At 30.7% G+C, this 17,007-nt stretch overlaps 1 protein-coding gene and 1 long non-coding RNA gene across 2 annotated transcripts; both read left to right on the top strand.

Moving 5' to 3' along the window:
* Positions 1 to 811: 811 nt before the first annotated feature.
* Positions 812 to 5,545, top strand: LOC143066755 (uncharacterized). The gene is made up of 6 exons (XM_076239567.1): positions 812 to 821; positions 1,422 to 1,553; positions 2,106 to 2,234; positions 3,905 to 4,030; positions 4,484 to 4,612; positions 5,523 to 5,545. The coding sequence occupies exons 1-6, from the start codon at positions 812 to 814 to the stop codon at positions 5,543 to 5,545; spliced, it is 549 nt and encodes a 182-aa protein (XP_076095682.1).
* Positions 5,546 to 5,783: 238 nt separating this feature from the next.
* Positions 5,784 to 13,409, top strand: LOC143068612 (uncharacterized). The gene is made up of 4 exons (XR_012976212.1): positions 5,784 to 5,906; positions 10,603 to 10,692; positions 12,910 to 13,038; positions 13,374 to 13,409. It is a non-coding gene; the product is annotated as an uncharacterized LOC143068612 (long non-coding RNA).
* Positions 13,410 to 17,007: the final 3,598 nt, after the last annotated feature.

The raw sequence follows: 17,007 nt of genomic DNA, 5'->3' as shown, positions 1-17,007 counted from the left end.
TTAAGAGCGGCAAAAGACTGATTTTTAATGACTTCTACATATATGGTCGTTTATTGCACCCATAATGCAAACATACAAAAACAGCAGGAACTTCATAAACAATAACTAAAGGCATCACACCGAAGTTGTGTTAAACAATTTTTTTTAACGAATCCATGCTATTAACTATTAACACTGCTTATAGAACACGATACTAGCAAGTAATACATTATTTTTTATACCACGACGGCGGAAATGAAATTTTATGCCATAAAGCTACGAGACTAACGCAATGTTGAAAAGAATACTAGATTTAAGTTGTGGTCCTGTATTTGCTTTCTTGAAAGTGTTCAATTCTGCAGTTCTAATGCTAAATATTATACAATACAATATATTATATTCCCCAAAGATCAATATTATTTTAAATTGGAATATTTTAAATCTAGGAGTCAATTAACGAGGGGCGAAAGATACCAAAGGGACGTTCATCTCATATTTCAAAAACAAACTCACAACGCCATGGCTAAACTGTCTTTAAAATATTCATATATTCAACAGGATAGAGTGGTAGAATCTGTTTTCCCTAATTTGTTAAAGGAAAATGTGGAATGCAATATTTCCAATGGACATGCTACAAGGTCTCATGACACAACTTATCTCAAACAAATTATCTAAACTGGTGTACACAGAATAAGAAAATATATCATGTCAAGCATTATAATGGAGTGGGAAACAAATCATGTTTCTTTTCATTACATTAAAGTATTAACAATAGATTACATATAAAAATTATGTAAGAACAGACAACAAAACTGTTTAACCGTAATTTGACATGCAACATGGTAACATATTGTGTTTGCAATTACTATATAAAGTGCCAACTTAGAGTCAACATCACTTATCATTTTTCAACATGAGCCGCCTGATATGCTTACTTTTCCTTGTGGTTGCCGTGACAGGTAGTATTCTAAATATTTGCTGCCTATTTCTTCTTATGATAATACTTTCAAAATAAGTATAAACTGATAAAAAGATAGTTGTTACTTAAACGTTGAAATTATATCTTCTTTTCTACAGATGTATGTTATTCAAATGTACTTTATTAACAAAATGAAAAAAAAAATATAAAAAAATAATGATTTATTTTAACGAATTGTGACTTGGATGGAGAGTTGTCTAATTGGCATTCATACCACTTCTTCTTATATCTATTATGTTTCAAATTAATATTTTTTATATATATCTCGTTAACATAATGAATTCAAAAAGTGAAGAATTGAGCATTAACTAAAAATCTGACCTCTAACGGCAAGCTGAAACGTCAAATACCTTCTATTTGGATTGCTAACATTATTTTTTTTCTCTCTAACATACTACAATATATTAAAGTGTAGGAGAGAAATTGTTTGTTCTTGATAAATTCAACTTACCTTTATTAACAGCTCACAGGTATAAATATGGTTCTAAGACAGTTAGACTTTATGGTGACGATTATGTAGTCAGTTACGTAGATTACTGCAACAAATTTCATGGATTTAAAATCAGCAACAACAGATTTTCATATGCCGGTCAAGGTGAGGAAATTTTTGAAATTTAAAAAGGGTATATATCTCCCTCATGCAAAGTTCAGATTCCTTGACGGGATTTTAGTTATTCTTTTTTCCTTTATAAAGCTCTTCATGTTTTTAATATTATTATCACATATGTTGGCCTCAAGGATCAAAAATGTTAACATGGTGCAGATAATTTTAAAAATAAAATCATATGTATTTATTAAGTATTTTTTCTCGATTTATGTTGAAATCATATTATAGGTCATTGGATCATGTGATCTACTTATTGCACAATTTAAATTTTATACATATATATATATATATATACTTTAACCTTAATGTAATGTCCACCAAGAATGTTCACCTACACAAACCCGTAATGCATAACGTACATCTTAATTCAAATGTAAAATCAATATACTTATAGTATATATCATGTATTAGAATAGTTGCTATGTGTCTTTTCATCTTGGATTATCATAGCACACATACATACATAAGCCTACATGTTGTCTATATATGCATGATTCACACTGATAATAGTTAGTAACAAAGTCATCAAATAATTTGTAGCATACCTTCTAAAATGTGGAGCTCAAAGATTTTACAATTTATGGAGTAATTGCTGGAATAGATACCATAGCAAAAGTGTTTGTTTTAGGCGACTCAGGAAGATAAATCTTTTTGCAGTTTACTCCGGAGGTAATTAATTTATTTAATGTTTCATTATTGAAACTTTCAAGACATAGCTATATAAATTTACAATATCTTCAATCAGTTGACTTTAGGTGTAGAAATCATCTTTAGTCGAACACAAGGTTCAAAATTTTAATTGCCGAACAATCCATGTTGCTTTAAATACGGAACGGGAAATTTTAAAAAATAAGTTATGATAGACGAGAAACTAAACAACATTTCAAATCTTTATCAAATAACATAATTACAAACCTTATCTTGATTTCCATCCAATTTTTGGAAATTTACCTGACATCAAAAGGTTATTTGTGAAAATTTAGTAAGAGGTTTAGCCAGCTAAAAAACCCAGGTTTAATCAGTAAATTTTTACAAATGAAAATGACCGTACCAATCAGAAATATGACAGCTGTTATCAATTCGTTTGATGTGTATGAGCTTGTAATTTTGCTATTTGATTTGGACCGCATATTTATTTTATTCTATTTTTTTTGTATGCATATCACGCATTTAAGGTAGAATCATGATATACCGCAATCCTGGATTGAAAATCCCAGTACAAAATCGCTCTAGTTATTTGCCCAAGTCTGCAAATTTGGAGACACATTTATATTTATTGGTTAAACTGTTTATTTATATAAAGAAAACTTGGCGATTTATGCTATAATCAAAATATTTAAACTTATATCAAATTTTGTGTTTTTAGAATCAATTTTACCTGACATCAAAAGGTTATTTGTGAAAATTTAGTTAGAGGTTTAGCCAGCTAAAAAAAGCAGGTTTAATCCGTCATTTTCTACAAATGAAAATCACCGTATATATCAGGAATATGACAGCTTTTATCAATTTGTTTGATGTGTATGAGCTTTTAATTTGGTATTTGATTCGGACTTCAGATTTATTTTATTTTATTGTTTTGTATGTATATCACGCATTTAAGGTAGATTCATGATATACCGCCATCCTGGATTGTAAATCCCAGTACCAAATCGCTCTAGTTATTTGCAAGTCTGCAAATTTGGAGACACATTTAAATTTATTGGTTAAACTGTTTATTTATATATATGGAAAACTTGGCAATTTGTTGTATAACCAAAATATTTAAACTAATATCAAATTTTGTGTTTTTAAAATAAATTTGTTCAAATAAGCCATTTTAGGGGAGATAATTCTTTTAGTAAAAAATATATACTGGACTGATATAGACATTGTTTACTTGTAGCAAGAAAACAAGTTCGGTGAAACCATTTTTTAAATTTTATTTTCTAAAAACATATTATGAAACCTATTTTCCCAAAATTTATTTCAAAATTTTATCTCATAGATTTTTTTAAAAATAAAATGTGTTTTTGCATGAACAATCTAACTAAATTTAGACAATTTTCAACGACTCATAGCTTGGAAAATAGCACAATGAGCCATTCGTTTTATTACTTTTTGAAAAAAAAGCATAGTATAATCTTCAATTTGGCAAAGTATAAAAAAAATCCATTTCTAAGAAATTTATACCTATGATCCCTTAAGAAAGACATGTCGCGTTGATCTGTTTTACTAATACGAAAAGCACTTATGCCTTACGCTTTCACATGTAAGACTTGCAAAAACATACACAAGTAGAAAATAAGAAGACATTTTTTTATAAACAATACTTGTATACATTGTTTTTGATTTGATAATAGGTTACGACTCTGACGACTCTGACGATTATACTGTAGGATCTGGTTCCGTAATTAGTTATTTGGATTACTGTAACAGATACCATGGATTCAAAATTAGAAATAGTAGATTCTCATACGGAGGAAAAGGTGAGAAAATTAGAAAAGCAAAATATCGACAAATTACTAGAGGATATCGTTATAATTCAAATAAAACTGTCGTTCAAAAAATATTGTTCATTCATTCGTATTCAGTTTGAATCAAAAACAGATTAACATTTGATAGGTAAGAGAATTAAGTGATCTAGCTTTTGCACAATTTAAATATTTTTTATTTATATTGTAGCTTAATAAACATATAAAAGGTCCACCAATAGCGTTCACCCCAAACAACCTAGGAAATACCCGTAATGCATTACGTACAACCTAACTCAACTTGGAAATTAAAACAATTTTTGTAGATATCATGCATCGAAATAGTTGTTATGTGTCCTTACATCTTGAATAACTATACCAGAAATAAAAACATAAAAATAAATGTTTTCGATATCTGCATTATTCACACTGTTGAAAGTTATTAACAAAGTCATAAAACATTTGTAGTATACAGACTAAAATGTGAGGCTCAAAGATTTTACAATTTATGGAGTAACTGCTGGAATAATTATAAAAGCAGAAGTGTCTGTTTTAGCCGATTCAGGAAGAGGAATCTATTTGTACTTTACACCAGAGGTAATAATTTTTTCCCTCATTTCATTTTACAATTATTGATCCTTTCAAGAAAGAGCTTTACAAATTTTGAATATATTTAGTTCGTTGACAAGAAAATAAACAAAAAGGTTCAAATCGTATTAAAATCCTTTTTTGTTTTTATTATTGTCAAATAAATGAGATGATATAAAAAAGCGTAAAATTAAATTAGTATGTATATCACACATAACAAATAGAAATATCGTGTTTATCAGTTTTTAAATAAGTGATATAAATACAAAGCATTATATTTCATACGCTCGCACATGTAGGGCTGAAAAAGCTTACATTAGTTAATGAGAATCTATACAGAGAACAACTATTTATCAACAAGTTCCTCGCTGCTTTTAAGACCCTTTGGTGGCCTTCGGTTGTTGTCTGCTCTATGGCGGGTTGTTGTCTCTTTGACACATTCACCATTTCCATTCTCAATTTTATTTTATAATTTGATAACAGGTTGGGACGCTGACTATTATGGTACAGGGTCGTCCGTTATTAGCTATTTGGATTACTGCAACAAATTCCATGGATTCAAAATCAGAAATAGTAGATTCTCATACGCAGGGAAATGTAAGTAAATTGAAAATAGACAATTATTGACAAGTATCCAATAATATCGTTATGATTAAAATAGAATTATCGTTCAAAAGGGAGGGGCTACAAGTAACATTGTTCCCTCATTCGTATGTAGTTTGAAAAAACACTCCAAAAAATAGAATAACAATTGATGCCACATTAATCATTGTTAATGGAATACGTGGATAAATGAATACACCCTTTGTTACTATTGTTTTAATGGTTTTTGAAGCTAAATATGAAAGTTTCTTTTTGTAAACATGGTAAAGTGATCGAGATATTGGGCAATATACATATTTTTATGTGTATATTTTAGTTAAATGTAATTTCTACCAATAGCGTTCACTTAAAAAAAAAAATAAAATAGGAAATAACCGTAGTGCATAATGTACAACCTGTTTCAACTTGGAAATCAATACCATTTTAGTAGATATCATCCATTACAATAGTTCTTATGTGTTCTTTCATCTTATTATTATACCAGACATACACACGTAAACCTACATGTTCTCAATATATGCGTTTTTCACACTGTTGAAAGTTATTAACAAAGTCATTAAATCATTTGTAGCATATAGACTGAAATGTAAAGCTCAAAGATTTTACAATTTATGGAGTAATTGCTGGAATAGATATCATAGCCAACGTATTTGTTTTGGGCGACTTAGGAAAATAAATCTATTTGCAGTTTACTCCGGAGGTAATCAAGTTTTTTATCTGTTTTATATTAATTCATAGTTATTGAAATACTAAGGATTTTCTTATCCCAGGCATAGATTTCCTAAGCCGCATTTGGCACAATTTTTGATCCAATAGGTGTTTCAACTTTATATTTGTTTAGCTGTCTAACTATGCTGATCTGCATGTCACCGATGAGTCGTATGTTGATGAAACTCGCGTCTGGTGTATTAAGTTATAAGCCTAGTGCCTTTGATAAATATTGACCCTTTATAGAAATAGCTATACATATTTAAATAATCTTTAATTGGTTGTCTTAATTTTAAGTTGTATGAAACATCCTCAATTAGGCAAGTGACTTTAACCATAAAAATAAATTTTTAATGCACCTACCTAACACACGGCTAAATTATATATCATTTGAAAGCTACACATCTGTACTATCTGTTTTGCCCGGTCGTAAAAAAATCGTACGGTGCAATTTCCGTCAAATCAAGATCAAAGGCCAAGGACGAATAAGTGCATATTTTCTAAGATTTCAGCCTGATTGCATAATATGACTTTTATATACTAAATTCACATATGCAAACAATTTAAACTTTTAGCAGAGAGATTAACAGTCATTATTCAAATGCATATTTTAATATTTAAAGCGTGTTTTTGACAGATAGCACATGTTTCCTGAAATTCGAGTAAAAGTTAACAAAATGTGTGAAAACCCAAATTTTTCTTTTTGGTGCAAATGCTAATCAATTAAAACTAAGTAAAACCCTGTAATGACTATCAAAGAAGTTTTTGACATCATAAAATTTCCTAAAATTATGCTTACTTCTAATCAAACAGCAAATCATAACAACTCATACAGTTGCCCAAAATACCGCCATCTGAAAAAAAAAACAGCTTTTTAAAAGCATTTCTTCCTATTTAAACATTGTATGTGGTCAATATAAGATTTAATAAACAAATTCTTAAGAATCTGAAAAATTTAGAGTAGAAAAAATATGTGCGCGAATCATCTTATTGCTTGAAATAAAGGGGGTGAAACTAAGAGATTGCAATCTGCATTGTAACTACCAGACTGAAATAAGCATATTTAGACTTTTCTAATTGTTTGATTTGTAGCTTCATTATACATATTGATGTAGTGAAAAGACCTTTTATTTATTTAATGTGAATAGAAAATTTAGACCAAAATAAATAGAAAATAAATTGATGAAAATTGAAATTTCAAAGAATTTCAAAAACTAGTAAACACATTATAAAACTTGACTACTTGATTGCTTAAATTGCGTTGTTCATTGTTTACATGCATTAATTCGTCAAATAAGAATAATTTTGAAGAAAAAATATCCATTAATACGCAACGATTCTAGTTACAACTAGACTTCCTGAATAGCTTGAATGACTAGTTCATTTTTCATACGTGGATGACTTCATGCAAGAGTTTCTGATGACGACTGAAAAGAAGCTATCATTATCTTGAAACTTCACGTTCCATTATATAGATGATGTCATCTCACTGAATATCGCAAAATTTGTGACAATGTTGGACTCGTATTTTCAATAAAAGTAAAAGACTCAAAAGATACAGTTTACTCTATCACGTATCTTGAAATCGATGATGAGGGTTGGTTGAGAACAAGTTTTACGACAAAAGAGATGAGCATAAAACAACCCATAAAAACACCCCTTACTACAAAATTATAAACTTTTCATTTCTATGTAACAACATTATAGCAACGCCTGCATATCTATACTACTAAAGGAGAGACCGATATGTGCCTCAACTCCTCTGAAATAAAGGCAACTATAGTATACCGCTATTAAATAGTCATCAATCGATTTACTAGTAACTGAAATAAATCCGTGTCACAAAGCAAAAACTAGGAAAACGCATCAACTATAAGAGGAACACAACGATATAACAGAAACACAGAACTGCTATAAAAACAAACACCAACATACAAAGAAACAGATTATTCGATACCAACTGCCATATGCCTGACTTGGTACAGGACATTTGAAGAAAAATGGTGGTTTAAACATGTTTGAAACCAGAGTTCAAATGCAAAGTTGAAATCATCCCTTTGAAAATTTCATGGACGCCACTACGAGTTGGTTGCAATTATGAGATATCTGTTTCGCCAGATGACGACTGATAAGTTCCATCGACGTAACCAAATTGCCGTCATTTCTGCCGTGAATGTCACCAACCGAATAAGGCTTGGCACCGAGTTAGGAAATACATGAGCCACAAGACGGGTAAAAGAGAGTCGTGGTGTAGTGGTTAGTGCATCGGACTACTAACACAAAGGTTCCTGGTTCGTTTCCGTTCCGTGATGAAAATTTCAGGGACTGAATTTTCGGCTCTTCCTTGACACCATTTGTGAGTATGGTCTTGAGGAAACGATGAAAGTCCGTCGGAAGGGGACGATAAATGGCTGACCCGTATTAAGATAGAGCCATATCTCTTGCACGTTAAACACACCTTTGTAGATTTCGAAAAAGAGCAGGCTAATGCCGCTACAAGGCAGCACTCGCACCCGCAAAGTGGAAAGCGATTAATTTAAGTTGCAAAACTTGTTTCCCAATCCACTATAAATAAATATGTTTAAACTAAGACGGTGTCACTTGTGGAACATGATCTGCCTACCCTTCGAGAGCCCCTGAGTTCACTCAAAAAATGTTTTGGGGGTTTGTGTTACTCAATCTGTAGTTTTATATGTTGTGTTTTGTATACTGTTGCTTGTCTTGTTCGTTTTTTGCCTGGCTTTGTCAGTTCGTTTTTAATTATGAATTTGATGTCCCTTTGATATATTTCGTCACTATTCAAGTAGTAAAAGGTTAAAAAATTGTAGATCAGTGTAGCTAAATGTATCATGATAACGATTTGGTTCTATATATATATCATCGTGAGCAAATTAAGTTATTTTCGCGGATATTTGTCTTATTGCGTTAATCTCCTTCACTTTACTTTGAGGTGATGTTTTGGCTGATTTTCATTACTGCAAGTTAATGTGTTTAAAGTAAAATAACACCAAAGGGACAATCAACATCTCAAACCATGAATCAAATAAAGTTAATTAAAACCATGAACAAAATAAGATTAAAGTCCAAGAGATGAACAACAGTCCAAAAAACACAGCATACCATGAAAACGAACACTCCTAAAACAGCGAATGATCTTATGAGGTCAGGAAGGGTATTTAACTTTTTCATTTTGTTATTTCACAACTGCTTATAGTGTTTTACATACACAATGACATGCATTTGTGTTTTTAAAGCTTATGTAGAAAATACTCAAAGCATATTTTATTTAAATAATTAAAGCGATTAAACTTCTAAACACATTTAATATGACTTACCATAACACGATTTTAAACTAAATAAGAAGCAGCCGCATTTTATTTAGTTCGTTTACATCCCGCTTTAGACAACCAAGTGTTTCTAAACAAGGTTACTTATTTCAATGTTGCCTACGATTTAGTCGCAAAGTAATGTTTGCATTTAAACAAGATTACAAAAAGTAAAACAGTTTGACTTCGTAAAAAACATATTTTAACCTCAATTACCTCGCATATATTCTTTTCTTACTTTAAATACTCCTTCTTTTATTATGGAAAATCATTCTCCTTCCTGATATTTACAATTAGCGATGTGCTATTTTAACATAGATTAACAAAATGATCGCTATTTGCAGATGGCAGATTTTTGGGCAACTGCAAACACTTCAATAGAAGGCTGTTCCATGAACAATAATTAATAATTGCATCTTAAAATTACAAAACAAATATTCCTTGACCTAAAACATATACATTTATCTATTTTTTTAGCATTCAAATATCGATTCCCCAAGATATATTTTGCTTTTTGAATAATTTTTCATTTTTTTTAGGATTTGTGATAAATTTCAATTTTCGGGAAATTTTGCGCATCGAATCTCTTATTTTTTATTTGATTTGGAAATTATGTATCATGTTCCATAAAGTTCATATGATCTTCTGGAAAATTTTATGGTACAAGAATTAGAAAATGGCGTTTTATTTAGTAATCGCAAAAATTGGAATTTTTTTTCATGACCTTTGACCTTGATTTAACAAAAATTGCACCGTACGATTTTTTTACGACCGGGCAAAACAGAAAGTACAGATTAACAGCTTTCAAATGATATATAATACAGCCGTGTGTTAGGTGGGTGCATTAAAGTCGTTAACTAAGCGTCTTTTTGAAATAAGTCACTCGCCTAAATCGGCCACAACGTTCAAAATTAAAATTGCCAAAAAATCAACATTGTGTGAAATTCTTCAACTGAAAATTATAAAGGCAATTTATGAACGACGTGAAACGGAACAACGTGTTAGTTCTTATTTTATCAGACACAATTTGACGCTTACTGTAATGATAAGCATTTAGAGGAAAAAGCAATATTTGATCAGACTTAATATTTGCTATTTGAAAAGACAACAAAAACAAAAAACAGCCATGTTAAATCGTTTTAAAATTCAGAGATGTCCTATTAACTTGACAAAACTGAGTTATATCAATGCAAAGCATTATACTTCAGACGCTCGCCCATGTACAACTATCAAAACTTACATTAACAGAAATTTGTACATATAAACTTCATAAATAGAATTGAAATGTTTTATTAACAATAAATGTAAACATATATTATAATAATTTGATAATAAATTACGACTCTGATGAATATACTGTAGGATATGTGTCCGTAATAAGCTATTTGGATTACTGTGGCAAATACCGTGGATTCAAAATTAGAAATAGCAGATTTTCATACGGAGGAAAAGGTGAGTAAATTAAAAAAAAAAGATATATTGTCAAGTTACAAACAATATATTGATAATAATATTGAATAATCCTTCAGGTAATATTGTTCTGCGCATTCGTATTTAGTTTGAAAAAGAATGCTAGTAGAATAACATTTGAGCAACATTGGAATGAGTTGACAAAAACTAGAGGCTCTAAAGAGCCAGTGTCGCTCACCTTGGTCTATGTGAATATGAAACAAAGGAAGCAGATGGATTCATGACAAAATTGTGTTTTGGTGATGGTGATGTGTTTGTACATCTTACTTTACTAAACAGTCTTGCTGCTTACAATTATCTCTATCTATAATGAACTTGGCCCAGTAGTTTCAGTGGAAAATGTTAATAAAAATTTACAAATTTTATGAAAATTGTTAAAAATTGACTATAAAGGACAATAACTCCTTAGGGGGTCAATTGACCATATCGGTCATGTTGACTTATTTGTAAATCTTACTTTGCAGAACATTATTGCCGTTTACAGTTTATTTCTATCTGTAATACTATTCAAGATAACCAAAAATAGCCAAATTTCCTTAAAATTACCGATTCAGGGGGCAGCAACCCAACAACGGGTTGTCCGTTTCATCTGAAAATTTCAGGGCAGATAGATCATGACCTGATAAACAATTTTATCCCATGTCAGATTTGCTCTAAATGCTTTGGTTTTTGAGTTATAAGTCAAAAACTGCATTTTACCCCTATGTTCTATTTTTAGCTGTGGCGGCCATCTTGATTTGATGGCCAGGTCACCTGACACATTTTAAAACTAGATACCCCAAAGATAATTGTGGCCAAGTTTGGATTAATTTGGCCAAGTAGTTTCAGAGAAGATTTTTGTAAATGATAACCAAGATTTACGAAAAATGGTTAAAATTTGACTATAAAGAGCAATAACTCCTAAAGGGGTCAACTGACCATTTCGGTCATGTTGACTTATTTGTAAATCTTACTTTGCTGAACATTATTGCCGTTTACAGTTTATTTCTATCTGTAATAATATTCAAGATAACCAAAACCAGCCAAATTTCCTTAAAATTACCGATTCAGGGGGCAGCAACCCAACAACGGGTTGTCCGTTTCATCTGAAAATTTCAGGGCACATAGATCATGACCTGATAAACAATTTTATCCCATGTCAGATTTGCTCTAAATGCTTTGGTTTTTGAGTTATAAGCCAAAAACTGCATTTTACCCCTATGTTCTATTTTTAGCCGTGCCGGCAACTTGATTTGATGGCCAGGTCACCGGACTTATTTTTAAACTAGATACTCCAAAGATAATTGTGGCTAAGTTTGGATTAATTTGGCCAAGTAGTTTCAGAGGAGAAGATTTTTGTAAATGATAACCAAGATTTACGAAAAATGGTTAAAATTTGACTATAAAGGGCAATAACTCCTAAAGGGGTAAACTGACCATTTCGTTTATTTTGACTTATTTGTAAATCTTACTTGGCTGAACATTTTGGCAGTTTACAGTTTATCTCTATCTATAATAATATTCAAGATAATAACCAAAAACAGCAAAATTTCCTTAAAAATACCAATTGAGAGGCAGCAACCCAACAAAGGGTTGACCGATTCATCTGAAAATTTCAGGGCAGATAGATCTTGACCTGATTAACAATTTTAACCATGTCAGATTTGCTTTAAATGCTTTGGTTTTTGAGTTATAAGCCAAAAACTGCATTTTACCCCTATGTTCTATTTTTAGCCATGGCGGCCATCTTGGTACGTTGGCCGGGTCACCGGACACATTTTTAAAACTAGATACCCCAATGATGATTGTGGCCAAGTTTGGTTTAATTTGGCCCAGTAGTTTCAGAGGAGAAGATTTTTGTAAAAGTTAACGACGACGGACGACGGACGACGACGGACGTAAAGTGATGGGAAAAGCTCACTTGGCCCTGCGGGCCAGGTGAGCTAAAAATGTACTCTTTACAATTGTTTAAATATATTTCTTAATCTAAGTATCATGTTTTCTAATAATGGTAACTTTTAAAAATATATCCCATTGTAAAAAGCTTGTGGAAAATAAACAAAAAAGTTCGAGAAAATATATTTACAGACAAATTGTTAAAATTGTTTATCTTCGATCTGCGTACATTACATTATAACGTAAATAAAGATGTTTTCGATGTTTACATTTATAAAACTTCTGATTCGTGTTATTTACCTTTATCTTGATCTATATTTGTAGTATACACAGTGAAATGTGGACTCCAGAGATTTTATAACTTATGGGGTAACTGCTGGAATAGTTATAAAAGCAGAAGTGTCTGTTTTAGACGTCTTAGGGATAGGAACTACTTTGTAGTGTATCCTGGAGGTAATTTTTGCTTTGATTCAATTGAAATCGCCTTTGTTAGATATATTATTGATTATACATTTGGTATAAATATTAATATGAATGTCTCACACATCACAAAAATTGTTGTATGTTTTAACAAATCTGTAGATAAACAACTTAATTATAATTAAATATCTTGATCGTCATTCTTAAAAGTCTAAAAATCATTACATTATTTGAAACTTTAGCCTTTTCTAGCACTTATTATAAATCCTTCAAAATGTTAAGTCCAAAAATACTAACGTTAGAAAAAATACGTAACAGACAAATGTAAGATACTTGCTCATAAATCATATGATTTCACTTTAAAACAGAATACGGATACTGAGCAGTGAAAATGTCTATAAAGATTACTAATAAGGTAGGTAATCTCGGCACTTTATATTTTTACTACCAGCCTTAAATTTGAATAATAATTTTACTCAATATCTTTTCTCATTTTGTTTTATGGACTTAGGGAGTAGTCTTTAGAACTTTATAAACCATAAGTTGGAAAAAAAAATGGCCACATATCGGGAATAAAAAGAAACAAGACAAACGGTTTACAAAGCACAACATGGAAAACTATTCCGGATTTATATTTAAGGGCATACGATACAGTTACAGTGAAGGTAATGACGTTGCTAACGTAAAATGTTATTTTCGCGACGTCAAACTCTGACATATCGGGAAAAGATGCATTTTTCGACTGATTTTTATCGTTCAAACTGATTTAATTTGAAAACGAGTGCATGGACCCCTATTTTTTAAAACAGCAATTTGTTTCATTTTGCAAGGAGATTATGTGACCCAAATTTTATAAAACTGTAAATAGCGCAATTTTTTTAATTTTGATAAACATGCAGCAAAAAATGACGTTTTTTCCTCTATTCATGAACATTTGATAAATATAGAGTTATTTCGGAATAAAAATTGCATAATTTTTAATGATACTTATAAAATGCAGAAATCACCGATTATTTAACAAAAACCATTTTGTGTTTATCTTTTAAAACAAAAAAGTTATGTTTTTCTTTCGAAAAAGAAAATACTGACACAAATCTGAAATTTGAGCAAATATACAAAATTTCGACCTTATTTTACTCAAAAAGTAGCACATGAAGGTATATTTTTTATTACATATTTGATTTAATCAGGTAAAAAGTAGCCTATATGCAAATTTTCATCAACTTGTAAATACAGGTTCAAAACTGTATCGTATGCCCTTAAGGTGGAATTTACATTCATCAAAATTGAATTGTTACTAAAGAAGAGATTCATTCCAACATTTCGATTGCTTTTTATATTTGAAAAATTAAAATTACATACTATGGATTTTTTTTTCATTGCATACACATGTTCGTGGATTTAGTGGGTGTATGTTAGGTGTGAATTTAAATCTTAAACATCAACTATCGAGTAAAAGAAAAATCAAGGTAAAACTGGAAGAATCGCATAAACTCAAATGAAAAAAGTGTCAACAGAACAAGAATCTCCTGCTATACATGTATCACCTGGCCGTCATCCAAAATGTCAGATCAGATGGTTACACTGATATCTAGAGATATTAGTCCACAAATACATTTCGCTAGATAGTTTAATTACCGACACTTTGAACAAGTCAACCAACTCGTGATGGTGTCTCTGAAAACTCATTTAAAACATGTATTTGATCTTCTGTGTAATATCTGTTATGAAGTCCGCATAGTATACAAATTAACGAGCCAGAAATATTAACTGATATACAGTAAAATTACGGTTCATGTAACTAGCATTGCACATTTTTTAAGGAACTTGCTTAATTTGGTCTTCTAGCTATTATGATTTGATTGTCACCGAAGAGTTTCCTAAAGACCAATAGTGAGTCTGGCGACCTCAGTTAGTTATCTTGTTTCTTTCATGAGAATTTTGATAGAGTGCAACATCAGCCTCAATAAATATTTAAACTGGTAACATTGTAATGGATATCAGTTTAAATAATCAAATTTCTCCAGTACAAATATTAAGTATGTAAGCATACATAGTTCAAGCAAAAAAACTAATGCTTTTTATATTTTTTGTAGGGTCCAAAGTAGCAGAACCTTTGAATGACAATAAACATATTTAATTGTTGATGTGTATCTTATACTACTAAAACTGTCAACAACATAGTTTTGTTATCGCAGCCGAAAATTTTCATTGGATGCAATTTCAAGGCTTAATGAATATTTTGAGAACTACAACTACATTCTTGTCCATTCGTTTTTGATGCGTTTTGTTATTTGATTTTGCCATGTGATTATGGACTTTCCGAATTGATTTTCCTCTAAGTTCAGTATTTTTGTGATTTTACTTTTTACCGACAACTGGAATGATTTTAGCTTTCCAATTGTGAACTTTCAAATTCTATTTGGTAACATGACAGCACCATCTATTGATGGAGTACATAAATCACGTTGAATTATTTCTAGAACTTTGGTTTCCTATCCCGTTTGCTCCGGTAGTATTTTCTTGCCGAAAATGAAGCGATTGAATCAAAGGTCCCAAGTATTTAAGTTGGATGTCATTCCTTCTTAAGTTGCACTGACGTAATCATCAGTTAGTTTACATGTTATGTTATACCGTTATGTTATACCTGTTTTACAATGTATGTGAAGTTAGCAGCCGGTTCGTTATTCGATATTCTGTTTTACAGATTAATATGGATATATTCCGTTTGTTGTAACCATAATAACGTCCTCTCTTTTGAGATTATGACATCACTAAAAAATAATCATAAACCTAATTTAAACTAGATATAAGAAGAGGTGGTTTGAGTGTCAATATGTAAATATAAGAACATGCAATATGTCATTATTGAAGCAGGATCTGTTACCATTTTGAAGCACCTAAAATCACACACGGTTTAAGTTTGAGTTCTGGTTGCTCAATATTATTATTTTGTGTAGTGTTTTGTAAATATGGCTCTCTTTTAATCGTCTTTTGTATTTTGCTATGACATTCTCAGTTTTGCACCGGAATATGCGTAATTAATGTTCCCAAAGTATCTTTCTTTCCCTTTCCCTTACAAGTCTCACCATAGACATGTTTTGCGATTTTATTTTGAAAACACATAGATAAAAATAAATAAATGTTACTTTATGTAAATATAACAATTGTGAGTCATATTCCTTTTTGAGTCGCTTTTCTGAGTTAAATAGCATGTCTGTTAGTTAAAAGTAAAATAACAACAATACTGAACATTCAAAATGGAAAGTCCCTTATCAAATGGCAGTATCAAACAAATGGATAAAAACTGTTTACTGACTTGGTACATGCATTTCCATATGTAGAAAATGATGAATTCAATCTGATTTTAAAGCTAGCTTTATCTATCACTTGTATGACAGTGGCATCACAATCCATTCTATTGAAAATTATTTGTGAACAAAACAAACAAACATAATAGGTAAAAATGAAGAGGAATACAAAAATGTACCATAGCACAATAACACAATGGCGGGACGTATAAGTACACAGCAACATCATTTGTTTAAAAGAGACACAAAAAGGCATATAGACAACGCACATTAGCAAAAATGAAAGACTAGAATACAAAAGTTATTATAGAACATTAACACAATGACGGGATGTATAAGTACAGAGCCACGTCATATAAAGCAGAGTTAAAGTAATATTCATAAAGACAAATAATACGTACATCACTACCCCCTTTGATAGGTATTTATCGTGTTTAGTATGACGATAAGTTTTCACTTCTGTTCTTACACTTTGAGCAACAATTTCTTTTTATTTTGTAAAAATATTTCCGTACTCCATGTACTCCTTACAACAAAATTATTTTTATTTACCTGTGTAGGTTGTTTTTGTTTTACGACATTTGTCAAAGGTCATGGTTGTTTTTTCCATCTTATAAACATCTTACCCCCTTTTTCGTATCAACTTTATACTTGAATAGTGGTATAGATCAAATTTATTTGTTCAGCGTAT

The sequence above is a fragment of the Mytilus galloprovincialis genome, chromosome 3 (assembly GCF_965363235.1).
Source record: "Mytilus galloprovincialis chromosome 3, xbMytGall1.hap1.1, whole genome shotgun sequence".
NCBI lineage: Eukaryota > Metazoa > Mollusca > Bivalvia > Mytilida > Mytilidae > Mytilus > Mytilus galloprovincialis.
This window is presented reverse-complemented; position numbering and strand designations above follow the sequence as displayed.